The sequence below is a fragment of the Rhinolophus sinicus genome, linkage group LG06 (genome assembly GCF_036562045.2).
Source record: "Rhinolophus sinicus isolate RSC01 linkage group LG06, ASM3656204v1, whole genome shotgun sequence".
NCBI classification, from domain to species: Eukaryota; Metazoa; Chordata; class Mammalia; order Chiroptera; family Rhinolophidae; genus Rhinolophus; species Rhinolophus sinicus.
Window position 1 is genome coordinate 7,616,097 of NC_133756.1, and position 20,471 is coordinate 7,636,567.

Below are 20,471 nucleotides of genomic sequence, written 5' to 3' on the forward strand. Positions count from 1 at the left end.
AACACGGTAGTACAAGAGGCCACAGCTCAGCGTGACCTAGGAGTACAGAGGGCACCCCAGCCATGTCCTTCATCCACTTGGGGTCAGTGGAGACTGAAGGTTCTCCTGGTCTGACTGGCAGAAAGACGCCCCCTTCCCCTCCCCTGGGCTGAGGCCCGGATGGCGCCTGGGGGAGGGGAAGGAGCCTGGGAGAGAAGGGGGCTGCGGGGGTGGCCCAAGTATGGCGGCCGTGGGTACTCTCAAAGTCCTTTATTGTACAATGTCACCTGTGTGGGGGTGGGGTGCCACAGGACTAACGGGTACAGAGCGAAGTAGATAAATATGCCAAGCTTTTTCTCTTTTTCTTTTTAAATCAGGCATTTATAAACAGGAGAGCATACATTAATTACATAAAAATAGTTCTCCGATAGTAGAGTAAGTCATCATATTGTCATTAGCAGCAGCGAAGGAGAGAACGGGCCGCGATGCAGACGCTCCTGGCGGGTACAAGGTAGAGCTGTGTTTTTTTCCTTAACTGAAAAAAAATGTCGTTTGTGACTCCTGGCTCTGAGCAAGCACAAGCTGTGGCCCCAGCCTCCAGCCTGGTGGGGCGGCGGGAGGGGCGGGAGGCCCACGCAGAGGCGGGCGGGCGGCGTGTTCTTCCTCAGTTACAAACAACCCAGAAAACAAGACAACTGCCAGGTGAGAAAGGATTTCTGAAGAAGGAGCCACCACACACACGTGTGACACAGAGTGTAAGGGAGTATTTACAGGGCGACGCTTGCACACCGTCGAGTTCCACACGAAAAGCAGAGTATTCTGTGTATGAGTTAGCTGCTCCCGAGATGTGTTATTGCTGTTGTTTTTTTTTCCCTTCGTTAAGTCTTCTTTCAGCATAGAAATAATGAGTAATTAAACTGAATACACAATCATTTCGGTAGTGGGTGTCACACACAGGGAGGCGACAGCCTGCAGGATGGATCCCTTTCCTCCCTTCTGGAACCATCTGAGCTGCAGCTGCACCCACAGGACGCAGGTTTCGGGCTTGGGGCCGGCCTGGGCCTGCAGAGTGGAGCTGCACCCCGAGGATGGAAGTGGCCAGGGGTCCCCCGCCCCTCTCACCTGGGGAGCTGCCCAGAGAGGCCCAGCTGCTGGTGAAGGGAGCACACCTCGTCTGATTCCCACCCCACTGGCTCCGAGGGCCTCAGGAAGGGCGGGCCTGAGTGGGACAAGGTCTTTCCAGGGCCTCGTCTTCTAAGCTCTAGGGGACAAGCTGCCACTGCATATCCAGCTCTTCCCGACATTTGGGGACAAAGCCAGCTAGTGGAGGCATGGACCTGATTGATGGCAGAGACATGCAGGTGACGGGAGAGGACAGTGCAAGGGCAAGGAGAGACGGTGCCCTCACACACACCTTAGAAAAGTTTATCTCCCTCTGGAGCCTGGAAACTCAGAAGCAACCGGGGTAGCCCGGGGGCCTCGGGGACAGGTCCCAGGGCCTCTGGTCTCACTTTGACTTTCAGACTTGGCAGAGCACAGCCACACAGAAGCACACCGACACACTTAAAGCTTTGCTCCAACTAAACCATTTAGTTTCCCTTAAAGAAATGACTGAAAAAAACACAACTCTGGAAAAACAAGGCTGAGCACAGCATTCTGAGTGTTGCATAACACAACCGACCCTTACACGACACGGTAATAATGCCCATCGGTGGATATACGTATGGCAGGTTAAAAACTCCATCCATGCATACAGATTTAATAACTGCAAAAGAAAAACAAAAGCAAAAAAACACAAAACCCAAACAAACGCTGCATATACATGATGTCCCTTTTGCATTGCACTTTAGAAGGGGGTCCAGCAGCCCCTGGCCCCCCCAGTAAACCAAGGCAAAACCCTGCAGAGGATGTCGCACCCACGTCTCCGGCGACCGTCTGCGCCTGCACCGGCCGGCTCCGCCTCCGTGTGCGTGCGGCTGCGCGGTGTTAGAACGGTCTCAGGCGAATTCCCGTAGGATATTATGTAAATAAATACCGCCGCTTCAGGGTGGGTAGTGCCTCTTGTCTACCGGGAAATCATGTTCAAGCTTGGGCATAAGAAACCTTATACAATTTGCATAAACAGTCGCGAGTAAACGAGATTATTTGGAATAAATGCAAGTCACTTTTTCTGATAGTGGCAGATTCAATCGCTACTGAAGACGGGTATTTGGGGGTAGACAGACGAGTCAGGATTCGCTGTACAAGATGCTGGAAGGCACAGAACCACCCCCCGAAGTTCAGTTTTTGCATTTTCGTTTTCCCTTGTTCAACCAAGCACCAGAGGGGTTTCCAAACGCTCGAGCACTGAGGATGTGACCTGCTCTAGAGATCGGTTTGCAATATTTGAAGAGTAAAAACCTCAGTTAACTGGGGAATAAAAAGAGAAGGGAAAAATTTTGACAAAGTGCAGTTCTAAATATACGTTTAAATGAACAAACAAACAAAAAGAAAAAGTGAAATAATGCTGTTTTGTTCCAATGCTGCAGCCTCAGTCCCAAGATGAAAGAGCGGTGTTTGCTCAGCTAAGGGGTCGCTGTGGGTGGTTAAGCGGCAGGGACCATCTTCTGTCACCTCCCCGACAGATGGCGGATGGTGGCCCTCGGCGCAGGCGCAGTGTTTCTGAACACACCTGCTGATGGCAACAGGATGGCGTGGCGGGCGGGCGTAAGGCGGCAGTGTTCAGGCTCACCGCGCGCACGGCGCTTTCTTCGCTCTTCCCGGCGGCAGCACAGGAGACCTGGGTCCATGTCGCTGAAAAAATAGACTCTGGAGAAAAACCTTTCCTGTCCTCATGCAGCCGTGGGCGCAGATGAGCTGTGATGGCTTCGCGGGACCAGGCAGCTGCCACCCCAGCTCCCTTATTGGGTCCTCGGATGGCGTCACGTGTTGGTGGGGCTTTTAAAAGTTAGTCATTAAAAAACGTGTTGACTTTTTCCGAATATCAAGTCTCCTTATTGGTTTTAAATAGCTTATAACAAAAGTGTAATGTTAGAATGTTCCAGCAAGCAGAGGCCAGACACAGCCACCGAGCTGGCCTTAATTCTGGCTGCAGCTGCGGACCCCGCTTGCGCACGTGAACTTGGCCAGTAGAAAATTTTGCAGTGGATTCCAAAAGTATGTGGTTCCAAACACTCGCTTGGTTGTAGGCACAGTAAGACGTTGTGCTATATGGACTGGAAAGAGGGCAGGCCCCACGACACACGCAGAGCCTCCAGCTGGCGGCTGGCGTGGCGCCGCTACCCTCTCCCCTCAGTGTCCGCACCGGGGCAACAGGCAGTGGGTCCGGCTAGGGCTCCAGCTCAGCCGCGCTCTCGCTGCCCGCAGCCTCCGGGCGGGGCCGCGGCCACAGCTGCTCCTGCAGCTCCTTCACCACCTTCTCCAGATGTTCGCGGGCCTCGCGCTCACGCAGCAGGTCTGCCCGCAGCTGCTCGCGGTCGGCCTCTGCGTGCTGCAGCTTCACCTGCAGGTCCTCGATCTGGAAGGACACCGTGTGTCAGCAGTGCCCCGCCCCCCACTCCCACGTGCCACCTGGCCCAACCCTGCCTGCCAGGACGCAGGCTGCTGGGGAGAGTGCCCAGTGACCAAAGCCTGGGAGAGAGTCTGGACGCACTGGTGCCAGCAGCCCAACATGCTGCGTCCTAGAGGTGGGCGTTCCCCAAACCCCAAGGGCATTAGCCTCGAGTGCCCACTGCCCAGGCCAGGACCCTGGGCCATCAGAGGCCGTGCTCACTGACCGCTCCCGGACCCAGCCACACAGCTCTGCCCCGGCTCGCCCTCACTGGGCCCTGCGTACCTGGGCCGAGTACTTGGCGCGCAGACGGCCGGCCTCGCAGCCCTTGTCGCACACCCGGACCTGCCGCGCCTGCTCCAGCTCCCGCTTCAGGCGCAGCCGGGCCTCGTTGGCCTCTTTCATCTTCTTCTCGTTCTCCGCGCGCAGGCGCTCAATCTCCTTCCGCAGGTTGCGCTTTGCCTCTGTGGCTTCCCGCAGCTTCTCCTTCTTGGCCACGCGCAGAAACTCCAACTCCTGGGACACCAGACTCGGGTCACCACCTTGCCCCCACCTCCCCGGCCGCAGCCGACCAGATGACAGGTAGCTGGCACACGCGCCCCCCCACCCCCTCCACCCCGCCGTCCCGCCGCTCTGGGCCCCCTGTGGTACTCACAACCTTGGGAGGCGCCCCACACCAGGACTCCCCTCTGCCTTCACACGCCTCCTACCCTCCCGGCACTCTGACGCGACCCCACAAGGTCCCACGTCCTAGGGCTTCTTCTGCTCCCACTCCCACGGGCTCCGGTGCCCTCGCCACCACCTACTTGTGTGCCTGGTGTCTGATGGGGTCGGAGGCTGCAGGGTGGCCTCCCAGGCCTCTGCCCCTAAAACCCCCCCCTCTGTGCCTAACCCCTTAGGACTTCCTCTCAGCCAAGGGTTCACTTGGCTTCTGGTGGCCTCAGGCATCTCGCCAAGGACCCTGGGTCCCCCACGTAGCCAGATGGAGACAACCCCCTCCCACACCCTTCTCCAGCTCCTTATCAGTGACTCAGCCCCTGCAAACATGCTTATGAATATGCATGTGGGAAGTCACACCTCCAACCAGAACCAGGGGGAGGGGACGTCCTGAGCCAGTGCCTAATGCCTGAAATACACTTAGGGGAGGGCGGCAGGGTTGTGTTGTGCTAGCAGCCCACGTGTGAAGCTGTTCCCCCGTAAGCTGCTAGACGCCAGCAGAGGTGTGAATCCAGTTGACACTGGGGCCTATGAGGCCAGGCAGGCCACAAAGCCCTGTGTGAAGGCCCCACCCTCCCGGAGGCCTGGGAACTCAGCCTTCCCCACTTGACAGAAAAGAAAGTGTGGAAAGGTGGTGTCCGGAGACTGGCTGCAGCTCAAGGATCTGCTGGTGGCCCCACTGTCTGTCCTGCTTGGGGTGAGAATGAGGTGGAGGTGGGGCCCAGACAGCTTCAAACCACCAGCTCCCTCTTTAAAAGAAAGCAGTCACATCTGTGGAATCATCTAGAATCCGGTGTGCAGGGAAGAGCGGTGGTGTGTGCAAGGGTGTGCACGTGTGTCCCGAGCCCCCTCCTTCCCAAGCCAGGCTCGCGGACGGACACCCTGCACCGAGCCGGCGCACTCGCTGCTGGGAGGCCTGAGGGCACCGCCCTCCAGAGCACAAAGCTTTAGGAAGCAGCCGCAAAGCACTTCCTGCAGACCACACATGGAGGAGCGGAGCGGAGAGGAGAGGAGCGGGCATCTCGGGCCCCTCCCCCCGCAGCACAGGCAGGGCCAGCTCCGGCAGGCAGGTGGCGCTCACCTGGTGCAGGCTGCGCTTGGCCTGGAGGGCGGCGCTCAGCTTCTCCTCCTGCTTCACGCGCATCTTCACCACCTCGTGCAGGAACTTCTCTTTGGCCTCCTTGGTGTCCAGGCCGCCCTCCAGAGCCTGCCGCAGGTGCTCCAGCTCGGCCTCCAGCCCTCCGCTCGGGGCCTCGGTGGGGGCGGCAGCGTCGGGGGCGGCAGGCGGGGCGGGCGGGGCGTGCACACCTGGGGAGCTCAGGTCCTTGGCAGAGCTGGATGAGGTAAAGGACGGCGAGGAGAGCGAGGACAGGGAGGAGGTGACTGCGGAAACAAACAGGGCGCAGGTTAGCAGGCGCTCACGCAGCAGCTCGGCTCCCAGAAGGGCTGGCCCGGGACAGGCGGCAGGACCGCAGGACACGCACATTCCTCCCTGCTCTCCACTTCCACCTCGGCCTCCGACTCCTTGTCGTCCTCTGGGGCAGCTGCCGGCACCGGCGTCTCTGAGGCCCCGGGCGGGTCCACCGTCAGCTTCCGCTTCCTGGGCTGGATGCAGGTGGCGAGGGGCTCAGGGCCCCGGGTGACAACGGTGGCACATGGTGGGCTGCTCACGACCTTCTGCTGGGCCGGCGGGGCCAGGGCCACATTGGGGGCCACACCCGTCTCGAAGCTCTTGTAGGAGTAAAAGCTGCAGGGGCGCAGGCACACTGGGGCTGCAGGCGTCTGCTCCACCCCCACGGCCCCCCCACCTGCACTCAGCTGGGACAGTCACCCATGGAATGTGTGAAGGAGACACTAGTCAGGGACCCTAGGAAGCTGGAACACTGATGCTGGCCACCATGTCCACGATGGGCCATACCCAACCGAGAAGGCACAGCCAATTCCTGATGCCACAGAAAGTTCTAGATGTGCTCACCCTGATGCCCACCAGAAAGACCAAAACTCGCAGCGGCCTTGACCTAGCAGTTGGGGCCTGGGCATGTGGCTTACAGATCATACACACAGTATGCACACAGACGCCCATGATAATTCAGACGTGAGGCAGGTCCCACTGCCACGCAGCCCATGGTGACTCAGGTGGCAGGAGGGTTGCGGGAGCATCTGTAACAGGCGTTAGGCGCAGGCCTGAGAGTCATGAAACGCTGCCATGCACGCAGGCGGGAACACACGCGGATGCCTCACTGCCTGCCTCACAGGCACGCAGCATCCGGCACTTGGGTCATGTGGCAGAGCCCCGGCAGTTTGCTGTGAGCAGGATGACCGGTGGCACCAGTACTCAGATTCCCAGACGCTCCCAAACCACTGGTTTGAAAACCTTTCCGGTCAGCTTAGTAAAGGAGCTGATAACCACTGACACCGAGGCAGAAGAGTCCAACTCCGCCCCACTGGACCCCAAGCGTAGCAGGCACTCACCTGTCTCGAATCAGGGCTGGCAGGTGCGAGGAGAGTTCTTTGTCACTCGTAGAAACCGCAGGGGACCAGGGTCGGAAGGCTGAGAGGCGTTGGCGAGGGTGAACACAGCCCAGGCTCTGTCAGGAGACAGGTGCCAGTGTCAGAGGCCCCGCCCCCGCCGGCCCTGGCCCCGCCCCCACATGCCCTGGTCACCCTGCCGCCGCAGAACCTTGCTGGAGGAGGGGGCCAGGGTCCGCAGCCAGCCGGACTGTTTGTCCTTCTCAGAAGACGCAGGGTGCTGGGAGGGAGCATCATCGGTTTTTCTTATGGAGACTGGGGGCTCGGAGGAGACCTGCAAGTGATACAAAAGTTCCCATTGGCACCTCTGGCAGCATCCATGCCCTGGGTAGGGTCTCCCAGCCAGCAGACTCAACCATGCACAACACAACACATGTCGTGACGTGTGCACCCTGACCCACATGCGGGATCAGCCGGGCATCGCTGCTGCTCAGGGAGTGGGGCCAGTACCCACCATTACCCCACAACTGCAGAGGTCCTGAGAGGGCGCCAAGGACGCGAGTGGGTTCTCAGGGGGGACTTTAGGGGACTGGCTCTCACCACGGCCCTGAATATGCACTAATTGGTGACGAATCAGCTGGCAGGAGCCGAGGACCCTTTGAGAGTCAGTTCAGAAGGGCCCCTACCTCCCTGAGCCGGGCACCCAGTCTGGGAAGGGGCAGCCCAGAGCTTTCCAGGGATGTCACCCAGCATCCCTCAGAGTTCTGGATTTCACCAAATAGAACTAGTTTTGAAAACTGCTGCTGAGCCTGAGGCAGCTGCACGGTGGGTGTGGCGTGGACGTCTGGGCTGACCCCACCCCAAGGAAAGAGTTTCAAAATAAAGGACCCCCTTTCCAATGGGTGAGCTGGGCTTTATGAGAAGTCCTTCACATGTCTTCAGTCTCACTGTGACGCTGGGGTCTGAGTGGGCTCCTGGGCGAGTATGAATGAGAGCGAACTGCCCGAACCGACGGTGCGCTTCCCAGGGACACATGGTCTCTTCCTGGAAATGGCGCGGTCACTGGAAGATAGATGGTGCCCCGTCCCCCAGGCTGGGATCTGAGCAGAAACTACAAGGGGCCTGGCTATGTCCAAGAGGCCCCAGGGACATCCAGGGCAGCTGGCCAAGGCACAGCCACACATTTAGGGTGCAGGGCCACCGGGACCATGCTCGGTCACCCCCCAGGGCTGACCTCGGGAGGAGAGGATAGGGGTAGCCTTCCCACTTCCAGGGACCCTGGAGAAAATACCATCTCACAGAACTTGTCCTGAGGGGGCATGTGCTTCCTTGGGGGTGGGGGTACAGGGGGGCAAGTGGTCAGTTAAGGCACCCTGTTTGCCAGGGTTGTCACTATGAAACAAGAGACATGGGACAGACTGAACCCTGGGCAGGGGGGCCTGTGGACTGAGGGCTCCACGGGAAGGTCCCATCCAGGCCATGGAAAGAGCCAGCACGTGTGTGTGTGTATATGTATGCACAGGGCCTGTACCCCGCAACCTCCCACACCGGGATAGCTGGGGGTCTTGTAGCTCCTCTCGGGACAAATGGGCAGGGGCAGGGGGCCAGCAAACCTCACCCCAGAAAGCATGCAGCCCTCAGGTCCCAGGGAAGACCACGATCCTGGACACACGAGACCAGCAGGCCACACTGGCCTTTGTCCCCACACAGAAGCGGCTGCCCTGATGGCCTGCAGCCCCACAAATGAGCCAGGTGTGCGCCCAGCTCCTCGAGGATGTTTCAGAGATGAACCCACAGAGAGCTGTGAAGACCATCGTTTGGGAAAGACAGAGCCACTCCATGTTGTTTGCTAGCGGAGACGAGTCCGGTAACGGCTGGCGGCCCAACCTCTGCCTGCACTGTCTGGACCCTCCTGCCAAAGCGCAGACTGGGTGGGGGTCGGATATGCGGCAAGGGTGGGGCTTCCTGTCTAAGCAGATAGGATACAGGAGGAAACAACCTGGGTTCTCATGAGAGAAAAGCCACAGGCTCGTCGCCAGCTGCTGCTGGTTCCAAAAAACCTCAGGGAGACTTGTAGAGGGCGTCACATGATTTGGGCTGCAGGGCGGACCACCTCCCCCCTTGCAGGGGGCCCATGGGCCCAAGCCCTACCCACATGGCAGGGGGCGGGGCGGGACACACCCTCAGGGACCTGTTCAGCGGCAACACGTGGACACAGCACTCAAACCCGTCCTGTTAGTTCTGGAGAAAGGACCAGAGGCCCCCCTGCTCCAGCAGACGGGGACATGTGCTGCCCTAAGCGCTGCTCTGAGGGGCTAAACTCAGCCGTCACTCAGAGGCTCTCTGGCCCGCCCACACTGGCCACTGTGGCTCGGAGACCAGGAGGGAGGTGCTGGCCCAGGAGCACGCGCCCAAGTGGAAGCCTAGTGGCCCCACTGCAGCCACCGCTATGCAAGTGTCCCTGTGCCCAAAGCAGGTGGTCCTGGCAGACTGCATCCCCACAAAGGAGGTTACACTTGGGTCCCTGAACTCCCTGCCGAAGGGCAGGCACCAGGCCAGGCCAGGGCCAGGAGGGGCTGGGCAGCAGCACCTGCCTCCCCCAGGGGAACCAGACCTGGGGGAGGGTCAAACAGCCCCTGAGGACCTGACATGGCTGACGAGGGGCCAGAGCCACTGTCTGGGGAACCCCTTCAAGAGGAAGTAACACCCACTGTCCAGCTGACGAAGCCTGGGGAGAGGCTGCGGGGGGACACAGGTCAGGAGGGTGGCCAGGTCTCGGGGGCAGCCAGTGCTCACACCGGTGCCGGCCCAAAGCTACAGGCACAGGGTCAAGGGCGGGAGGAGGGCTGAGACGGGGGTGGGGAGGGGTGCCCCAGTGGGAGCTGCTGGGCAGACCACGTGGGACACAGAGCAGAATTCCCATCCACTGACCCAGACCCAAGAGCACACAGAGCCACACATGGCTCCATGAGGAGCACAGCGGGCCGGCCCATGGCCACCTGAGCGGCCCCACGACCCCATGGTTCGGTTCAGGACTGGGCCTTCAGTGGCCAGCTCAACCACGTGAGGCCTTGGTGGGCCCACTCCCTCACAGGTCCGTTCAGAGATGCCAGGCAGGAGGGGAGGGCTGGCAGAACCCAGACGGCCCCCAGGCAGGATCAGGCATCCTGCTGGTTCTGGGACACCTGGAAACCTCATTAATGCCTCATTATTAATTAAAAGCCAAACAATGGGCCCCGGACCAAAACTCTTTTCCTCTAACTACCAATGTGGTGCCAATGGTCCCTGCCTCGAAATTTCCAACACAGGTGGGGTTTGAGTCAGCCTTTGCAGAGGGATCATTCCCCCCAAATCAAAACAAGCCGCCACCGGACACAGCCCATATCCACTGAGAGTCAAATGGCCTTGCGTCCTGCAGCACCCAGGCCTGGTTTAGCAGAACCAGGATGACGACATGGGCCCCAGAAAAGTTCCCGTGACACTTACGGTTGAAGACACTGCACCACGTGGGGTGAACGTCTGCAAGAACAGGTAATTCCTACCAACCACGGCTCAGCTACTTCCTTTTGACCAAGAGACTGGCCAACAGGCCTCAGAGAGAAGGTGTCGGTGCTAGAAGGAGACAGGGCCAGGCCGGGGTCCCCAGAGAACCCGAGAGGCCATCGACATGTCCCAGCGGTGATGGTGGGGGAAGCCACTGGGTCCCAGACAGAGAAGCAGCGCTGCCTGGGCAGCTGGGCCTGAGGCAGAGCCCATGGGAGCGAGGGCTGGGTTAGCACAAGTAACCAGGACCCAGGGGCATGGGAGCCCTCACAAAGGCCCAGGCGCCAGAGGGTCCCCAGAACACACCCTCCACAGCGTGGGTGACCACTTCTTGATTTTCGTTCATCAGCCAACAAAGGACCCACCCAGTGGGTGGCCATCGTAGGAATCCATTTCTGAGGTGTATACCTCACCTGAGGCGCTGCTGCTGGCCTCCAAAAGGTTCTTCACCCTGGTGGCTAACACACAGCAAGAGGCCAAAATGCAGCGTGGAAAACACCAGATCCAGCACCCGGCAGAGGCCGCATGCCAACCACTGTCCCGCCACGGCCACGCCTGCCCAGGTGTCAGGGGTGATGCACACTGCAGGAGGCCCTAGGGAAGCACCTGGAGTGACGTTGGCAAAAGTCCTCCACCCAAGTAATGGAGCAAATGGGGGAAAAGCACCTTCCTGTGAAGTTCCAGTCCTCGCTTGTTAGAGGACAGCACTAGCCTGGGAGCCACGCTGTGAGCAGCACAGTCTGTGTCCACCGGCCCCTCTGGGAAAGCTGTTTGATGCCAAGATCATCATCAGCCTTCCACAGAAGCAGCTTCATTTCTGGACACCTGACCACCATGGAGCAGGCATGAGCTCCATGACATCAACCCGAGAAACCATGTCCGGACTTCAGAGATGTGAGCACACACCTTCCTGGGCCAGCAGGGTCCCCAACATGTATGTGCTATGCTGTGTAACACACCTGCCCTGCACACCTCCATCAGCTCTCCTGCACCCTACCCTATCACCTCCTCCATCACTTCCTGCACCCCCTCCAGCACCTCCTCCATCACTTCCTGCACCCCCTCCATCACTTCCTGCACCCCTCCAGCACCTCCTCCATCAGCTCTCCTGTACCCCTCCGTCACTTCATACACCCCTCCAGCACCTCCTCCATCACTTCCTGCACCCCTCCATCAACTCTCCCGCACCATCTCCTACAAGGTCGCAGCCAACAGGAGGAGCACGCTGTGGAGAACCGCCAGCCTCAGATCTGACTCTGAGCAGCTGCTCACCCACACAGCGTCTGCACCATGTCTGTGGGCACACAAAGTCAAACAGTGGAGACAGACTTCCCATCAAAGGCATGGGCAGGCTGTGCTAGGCGCAGGGTGGGGCAGCCCAGGCTGTTCTGATTTGTAGAATGAATCTGGGAAGTGCCAAGGTTGACACGGGGAACAGTACCCACGTGTCCTGCACAGGAGGCAGAGGCGTGGGGGTGAGATCACGCAATGCCAACCTCCTCCTGGACAGGACACGACCCTGGGGGCTGGCGGTGAAGTAACAAGCTCACCCCGACCCCTAAGTCCTTCCAGCGGAAGGAGTGGTCGCCGAAAGCCCACCTGTGCCTACATTCCCGAGGGCAGAGCAGCATGCGATTCTGCTGCCAGGCCCAGGAACCCTACTGACGTGCACCGCTATCACCGTGTTTCCTTCAGGGCTGAGCAGTGGTTCCTTACAGACAGGACCCAAACCTCATCTCTGGTCCTCACACGCCCTTCTCACACTCCCTGAGTGGGGCAGTCCATGCCACAGAGAGCAGAGGGGTCCTCGCCACCCGAATCAGCATTCCCACGAAGGGGGGCCCCTTCACGTCTCTCACAGCAAGGGCTGCTTTTGTGCGGCTTCTCTATGTTCAGCGGCTTCCTTTACCATCGCAGAGGAATCTACAGAATAGAATGTCTAGAGCCGAGGCTGCTAATGCGTGTTACGGTTTTGCTGAAGGAGCTACGAGAGCCAAGGCCCAAGCCCCTCCAGTCCCCCAAACAGACTGAAGCACAAGGAACAAAAGAGAACACAGAAGAGCACGGATTCATCGAAACCAAAACCTTCTGTGCTTCAAAGGACACAATCAAGAAAATGAAAAGACAACCTGCAGAACAGGAGAAAATGCTTGCAAATGAGGGATCTGTATCCAGGATACATAAAGAACTGCCACTCATCAACACACATACACACAAAACAACTAAAAAAGGGGCAAAGGACTCAAACATTCTCCAAACAAGACACCCACCCAGCCACCAAGCATGTGAAGAGATGTTTGGCAGTGAGACACCTGCCCTCCCACACGAGGGGGACACGACCAAGAACACGGAGAACAGTGCGTGGTGGCGAGGACGGGAACTGAGAGCCTCATGCGCCTCGGCGGGAATGGAAAAGTGTGGCCACTGCGGAGGTACTGATGGCGCCTCAAAAAGTGACATGGAATGACCACGTCACCCAGCAATTCCGCTCCTCAGCAAAGACCCAAAAGAACTGAAAAGGGGCTCAAACACCTGTGCTCTGAATCTGCAAGCTGCTTCACTGGAGGAATCTAGCTGTTTCTCACAACTCCATGTGAGTTGACAATTATCTCAAAAAGTTGAGTAGAAGAAACCAAGAGGTGCCTTGTCACACTCACTAGGGGAGGGTGACTGTCATGTTTTAAGAAATAAACATACGAGGTGCTGGTGATGATGTGGAGCATTAGGCCCCTCATGCTGCTGGTGGGAGGGAACGAGCCGTGGCCGCTGTGGGACGCAGAGACAGTCACCACGTGAGCCAGCAACTCTGCTCCTCGGCACGATCTCACGATTGCTGAAAACACAGGTCCACGCAAACACATGCACACGAGGGTTCACAGCAGACACAATGTGAAAGCCACCCAGTGACCATCAGTGGGTAACGGGTAAATAGTGTGGCCTGTCCCACACTGCAGTGGGACTCAGCCTGAATCAGGACCAAGGCGCTGCAACATGGAGGAACCCCAAAAACGATGTCAGTGAGAAGCCAGACACAAAAGGCCACACAGCACGTGACTCCATTTGCGTGAACCGTCCAGAACAGGCACATCCACAGACAGGAAGTGGGCTCCTGGTTGCTGAATGCTGGGGAGCAGGGAGTGAGAGCTACTGCGCACGTACAGGGTTTCTTTTTGGAGTGATGGAAATGCTCTATAATTAGATAGGGATGGTGGTTGCATAGACTAAAAACCACTGAACTGTATTCTAGGAAAGGGTGAATTTCATGGTATGTAAATTATATCTCAATAAAGCTGTTATAAAAAAAAACACTCTTTTAAAAAAGTGAAATGAATTGTTAGTTGGAAACCAAACTGCTGAGGTCACTGGTTTCCCCCGCCTCACTGTCTGCCCAACATAGGCCGCACAAGAAGCCGGAGGAACTCTGGGAGCTGCCCCGGGAAGGAGACGCCTGCACGAAACCAGCCTGGGGCTGGCACCAGGCATGTCACCGGTCGCGAGCGGGCTCCCCCACCACACACAGGTTCACACACGAGCACCAAAGCACCACGTGGCTTCACCCCAAAGGTCAGATTTCACAAAACCATCAGGAAAAGAACGCCCCACTACAAAGGCAGGACGTCCCAGTCCTTGTAACCAGGGTATCCCATGGGCCGGTCCTGGAAATGCCCACCATCCGGCTCTATGCTGTGGCCACAAGGACGCCATGGAGGGCAGGGCCTGGCCTGGTGCAGACCCCTGCGTGCTCCCACTGAGCCGGGGACCAGCCACCAGGAGTGCAGGCGGCTCTCAGGGAGGGGATGAGCAGCTGGCCTGGGGTAACAATGGGGGTGGGGGGGGACATGGGCTCCTGGAGGCTGCTCCGTGCCAGGCCCTGGGCAAGATGGCGGGGCCGGCGCCTGCTGAGCGCCCAGCAGGGAGAGGGCCCAGGGTAGCCACGTGGTCCCTGAGCTCCATCCTAGCTGGCTCTCAAACCTGGCGCCAAGTCACAGGTGGAGCAGATGGTGCTGCTGGCGACTGCCACCACACAAAGCAACTGGCCAGGAGGACGTGCCCGAGACCCTCCACTAGACCTGAGACCCCTCCCACTCTCGAGCTGTCAGGTCGGCATCCATGCCCTGCCCCTCCCCACTGCTCCCTGACCCTCTGCCCAACGACCCAGGTCTCCTTTGCAAGGACTTGGCCACACGGCTTCTCTCAGCCCCCAGGGGCAGTGTGCTCTGCAAAGGCGACTCTGGTGTCGCCTGTGGTTCCATCACCACCTTACGAATCACTCAGGAGACAAGGCAGCCTCCGGCCCCCAACCTCAGGGACCCCACGCCAGTGAGAAGCAGCCTGCACCCCCCAGACCGAGGCCTCAGTACAGCAGGTGATGAGACGTTCTTATAAATCAGCAAAATCATGTCCGAGTATAATGGAGCGTTTTTTAAAAAGTTACAGACGTCGTATGAAAACCACATCTAGGAATCTTAACACAACACATCTATTTCCTAACTCACGCGAAAGTGAAAAACACTTCTTTTCAGTGGGCAGATTTTACCATGCAATTCAACTATGAAGTGACATTTCCAGTCAGAGTAGCTGCAGATTTAGAACAAAAGTTGCACTAGGGACTCATGTCACCCAGATTGTGGGTGAAGAATAACGACACACACTTGGGACTTTATCACATCAACCCACTGAGCTTCCCAGTCCCCGGGGCGGGAGCCAGGGGGTTTCATCCCCCAGCGCAAGGACAGGTGGGCCAGGGCTGCAGGTGTGTGCGTGGACAAGCTCACAGTCCCGCAGAGCTCCAGGCCGGGCTGTGGGAGAGCACAGGGACGGTCACAGGGTCCTCTCCCTGGCACGCCTGTCATTTTCCTGTCATTCAGCCGTCACCAGAAAAATAGCCGAGAGCACAAATGAAAACATGAAAACTTTTCATGGAAATGTCCAGCTGGACAGCACCGGACCCCCACAATTCCTTTATCTCGGGTGTAACTCGCACAATGGCTAAGAGGGGTGGGGGAAGCACGCCGCATGCCCGCCGCTCAGCCCCACGTGTGGAGAGGCCTGGAACCTCCTCCACAACACACTCCAAATGTTGGAGGCAATGACAGGGCATTGCCCAGACGCAGGGATAAGCTCAGGAGGAAATGTCCAAGTCCCTGGGGCCCAGATGAAAGAGATTTAAAACCTTGTCACGTGTCAGCTGTGCTGGCCCAGGGAGGCCCACCGGTGCCGGGACAGGGACACCACCGAGTCCCTGCCTCACCCAGGAGGCTGGGAAGTGGGAGCAGAAGTGAGAGAGGGTCCCTCTCGGGGCAGCACCACGAGACAGCCACACAGGGAGAGGGGAGCAGCCATGGGCCTTCTCCAACAGAGCAGCAATGGGGACACTGATTGAGACCTGGCTCAAAATGAGTGAAAACGAAAGAAAAGTGATGAAGACTAGTCATCAAAAAAGGCAGATCGGAACTTTCCAGAACAGAAACAGTTCTCAAAGAAATTACCCAGACGCACAGCATAGGAAAACGAGATGAAAACGTGAGACGGCTGCCACTCCAGAAGAGCACTGGAGGCCAGAGAACCTTCCGGAGTTGGGGAGGCGGGCCCTCAGGCTGCGGACGTGAGGCGCCTCCCCACTGGCCCTCCTTCAGGAGGATGAGCTGGGTGCAGCCCGACCTTGGGGCTCACGCTGCGAGCGTGCACAGTGGCGCCGCGGCCGAGGAGCCTCAGCTTCAGTGCCTCATCCGCTCAATTCCTACAGAAGTGACGCGCATGGGACAGCCCTTTGGCGTCCCCAGAAGAGAGTCTGGAACAGCAACTGCCCAAAACACACGGCCAATCGCGGCCGCCCCGGCCGACATGGAGCACCCACGTGTCTGGAAAGGACCTTCTGCAGACAGCCCTGGGCACGGACAAGATGGGGACGTGTCACCCATCCAGAACCACCCGACTCTGCTGGGACTCTGGCTGCTGGGAGGGGCAGCAGCCCCGTGGCCCCTGCCCAAGGCCTAGTGCTCCGCCCAGTGCCCCCAGCACAGCAGGCATGGTGCTTGTTCCCTGGGGGGAGCCCACCCATGTGTGGCCTGAGGCACTCTCCTCAGCGGGACACTGGATGCTCTGTGACAAGGTCCTGCCGAACCCGTCAGCTGTCCTCTACGGGTGAACTCCATCCACCCCTGTGCACAGGCCCCCACCTGTACAGCAGCCCCCATTCTGCGTTATGGCAGTTCCTGAAGACCTTACAGTTCAGAAACTGCAAAGCTACTTTTTAAAGTACCATTACTATTTTTCACACAATAATTCACGTGTAATATAACGCTTAACTCAAATGAACCTATTTTCTGATTATTGTACAGAAGAAGCAGAATAAGTTTACAAGACAACCCCAATCTCTCAAGTGAAGTGGAAACAGCAATTTTAAAGTCACTTTGATTTTTTAAACTTAAGCAGGGCATCTCTTTCCTTCCACTGATGACAATCAGCTAAGTCTTTTTCTAAGGAAACTTCCCCTGATGCTCACACCACGTGGCATTTTCCCTCCCCAGGCACCCTGCACCCTTGCACCATGGAGCTCCCAGAAGGCCACAGGGGCCGAGACCACCCCCCAGCCACAAAGAAACCAGAGAAAGTGGGTGGTGGGCCGCCATGCAGTCCCTTCTGCAGATGCCTGGGGCAGGTGGGGTACACACGTGGCCCTGGGGCCCTGCGGCCTCGAGACGGAAGGGCTCACCTGCGGAAGCGAGGCTGGGAACCGTTTCCACCAAGACGGCGCCCCTCATCGCCACCGTCCCTCCTGACACCAGGGCCTCCCACACCCCTGAAGCCTCACTTTTAGAATCAGGGAACCAGATGGCTAGGGAGGGGGGATGGAACCTTCCTTTTCCTTTCAGTAACTCGAAAGTAACTGTTAAAAGGATTTTTAAAACACAAATAAACCCAGATCCCCAAGAACAATAAAGCTGTTTCGAACATCCACAGTATTTGTTTCTTAGGCTTATTTTAATCCTCCAACACGGTTATCGCTTTTGGGGGGTTGGTGAGCAAGAGGGTCTCTCCCCAGCGCTTAACAGGCGGGCGGGAGAGGCCCTCACCAGAGACAAAGCTCTCCACCCAGAATGAGAGGAAAAGCTGCAGAAAGAGAAAAATGCGGACACAGCACCAGAGGCTGTGGTTGCAGTTCTTGGAAGGCGGGCAGGCTAAGAGTCAGCCTTAATGAAAAGAGAACGTTTTTACAGGACTGCAGGGGGCGTGGCCAGGGCTCTGCTGACCCACCTGACACAGCCGTGCCCCACACCGGCCCCACCCTGCAAAGGCCCCCCAGGAAGGATGGCTTGCCCTCCTGCCCCACAAGCCTTTGACACAAAGAACCTACCAAAACACGGTGGGTGTGGACAGACCTGGCCCAGAAGGGGGAATCTGGTGTCCAGATAAAGGGCGCTGGGCCCAGGCCACAACCGCTGGGCACACAGGGAAGGCTAGAGGCTAGGTCCTCTGATGAAGGACTTTCCAGTGACACCAGTGCCTCTGGCTGGGCCACCCGGCTGCATGCAGCTGGAGCATTTTCTTCCTAACGCTGGTAGCAGCAGAAACATGCAGGGGTCACCTGTGTCCCACTGCTGACGTGCCCAGCCTGCTCCTCCCATGTCTGGCCTGGGTCCTGGCATGTGTCACACCCACACCTGCTGCCAGGAGGTGTGTGGGCTCCTCCGATGCCACTCTCGGCACCTCCCTGGTGTCCGAGCCTCCCATGTGGACGGCGGCTGCACCCTGCAGGCCCCGGTGACCCTCCCTCCGAAGGCCCTGCGCCCTAGGTTCTGCCCTCACCTGGTCCAAGGAGCTGCACGCTTGCCTTGGGGAGGGGGACACCCTTCCCTGCTCTCTTTAAACCCACGGGGCACTTCCCACCCACTCCCATCGCCTGAGCATCCCTGACTCACAGCAACACCTGCCACTCGGACAGGGACAGGGACAGAGCATGTGTGGGCCCGCCGACCTGTGTACACGCATGTGCACACGCATAACAACACACAGTTGTCTGGAGTCCATCAGAGGTGAAAGGCCCTCAGAGAGGGTGCTCTGGAAGTCGGTGTGGGAAGACAGTGTGAAACGGGGAGGCCTGGTAAGGACTTGGGTGCCCTCCCCGCACGGTAACTTTTGGGGAGCTGTCAGCTCTGCCCCAGCCCTGGGGACCTGACAAGGTCTTTCACAGTGTGGACAGAAACTTCTTTTGGCCCCAAATCCAGCCAGGCTGGTGATGTGGGCTTACGGGCGGCCCCAAGACAGGTCCTCAGTGGAAGAGACAGACGTCCCACCCCCCTTCCCCCACTGTCTGGTCACAACATTACAGGACCTCGGCCCAGGGGCTGACCGAGGGCCAGAGGCCAAGGTACTGTGAACTCCAGATGCACCCAAAGAAGATTCAAGCGGGGCCACAAGTGGACCCAGGGATCCTGCTTTCTGGCGACCTCCCCAGGCCCTGCTGAGTGGAGGCACAGGTGTTCCATCGCAGAGAAGGAGCCGCAGGCAGGCTGGCAGACTGGCCGGAAGCGGCCAGGCAGAGGGGCCCAGGTGACACACCTGAGTGCAGTGCAGTCACAGCTTCCGGCTGCTCGGCTTCCACCCCAGGGTGCCTGACCCGACACAGGCTGTGTCCTGGCCACACTCCTCCCCAGGCGCCATCTCACCCGCCACCCATTCCTGCGGGAGCAGCAGCTGGGCTTGGAGCTGCAAGCCTGAGCCTGCAGTGTCTTCTCACAGAAAGCCTCCGCGCTCAGCCCTCTTCCCAGCACAAAGGCTCCGCCCCGCCCCACGGTGAGTCACGCATAACAGCTCAATGGTAACTGACACGGGCTGCGGGGGGTTGGAGCCTGGCAGCTGGGGTCCCTTCCCAGCAGGGAAGCCACCCCCGGGCCCCACGGCCCAGTTAGCTGTCGGCATGCACACGCGCTGACGTCAGGTTCTGGGGGGTCAAAAGACAGAGCAGCACCAAGCCTGGAATTAGGTCCTAAACTGCACCCCTGGTCCTGCTCCCGTCCCCAGAGTCCCCACTGCCACGACCTCAGTGGGCCAACGACAGCCAAAGTTGAGATGGACAAGCACACCCTCTGGCAGAGACATGAGTCCAAGAAGAGCTGCCGCAAGGCCCAGATGGTGGCGGCAAGGTTCCCGGGGTAAGTGAAGGAACCACAAGGCTCTCTGGACCCCACTCTGAGCACCCCGGGACACACAAGAAATGGGGACTTCAGTGGCACCCCATCCAGCAAAACCACAAAGCGGGGGCTTGGAAAAAGGCAGCAAGAGGGATGAAGTACCTGCTCCAAACAACAGCCAGCCAGCCCCCCACTCCCATGAGGGTGACGCCTGCAGCCTACACCCGTCCCACGGGGGAGCTCCCTCCTGCAGAGGCCCCGTGACGATGCCCAAGCCAGGAGGTCTCGTTTCTCTCCAGATGCCGGGGCCAATGCTCTCCCATTTAAAAAATCTAATTAAAAATATCCCCAAGAGGCGTCCACCGGCAGTGGACAGAAGCCTATATCTGCACAGCCCCAGGCCGTGCAAGGAGCCAGGAGCTCTCCAGAGTCAGGAGGAGGGTGGGAACCGGAGCATGAGCTGGGCCTCTGCTCTTTCTTGTCTAATCCAGGGCTGGCTTCGTGGGCGTGCAACCTGCACACGGGGCTCAAGGCTGTGCTGTCGCCATCTTGGGATTTTGGCAATTTCATCTCGGATAAAATGGCATTTTACAAGAAGTCGCAAGGGACAGTGGAGCGTGCACGGAGCCAGGAGGACGAGGCATGTGGAGGACAGAGAGCTGGGATCGTGATGGACGGGCAGGTGCTCCCAGCCCCAAGAGGCCAGGGTTCCCATCAGACAGCGGGCCGGCACCCCGCAGCCCGCACTCGGCCAGGGCTCCCTGCCGCTGGACCCATGCCAGAGACCGAAACGCGGGAGGAAGGAGAGCTGGACGAGGCGACCCTGTAGCCCGTCCTGGTCCTGAGTGCAGGTCGTGGGACCCACACGTGAACCAGCGAGCCGCATGGGCTCCTGTTCTGGTCAGGACGAGACACAGGCGCACGTTCCGGCACAAAACAGACGGTGCCATTTCAGGGACCTGTGTTTTGTGCCGGAACACGCCACACGCTCTCACACGTGCGTGGGACACTGGCACTGCACACTGGAGATGAGCAGTGACGCTTACGGCAGACGTTTAAGTTTTCAATCTATCTGTACT

At 58.7% G+C, this 20,471-nt stretch overlaps 1 protein-coding gene across 1 annotated transcript in view; it reads right to left on the minus strand.

Moving 5' to 3' along the window:
* Nucleotides 1-234: 234 nt before the first annotated feature.
* Nucleotides 235-20,471, minus strand: part of SKI (SKI proto-oncogene) — a 64,161-nt gene continuing 43,924 nt past the window's right edge. Inside the window, exons 2-7 of the mRNA XM_019712057.2 lie at nt 6,927-7,049; nt 6,719-6,834; nt 5,731-5,993; nt 5,328-5,629; nt 3,815-4,045; nt 235-3,496 (exon numbers count right to left, since the gene is read on the minus strand). Coding sequence (XP_019567616.2) covers nt 3,308-3,496; nt 3,815-4,045; nt 5,328-5,629; nt 5,731-5,993; nt 6,719-6,834; nt 6,927-7,049 — 1,224 coding nt within the window. The 3' untranslated portion in view covers nt 235-3,307. The remainder of the gene's footprint in view (nt 3,497-3,814; nt 4,046-5,327; nt 5,630-5,730; nt 5,994-6,718; nt 6,835-6,926; nt 7,050-20,471) is intronic.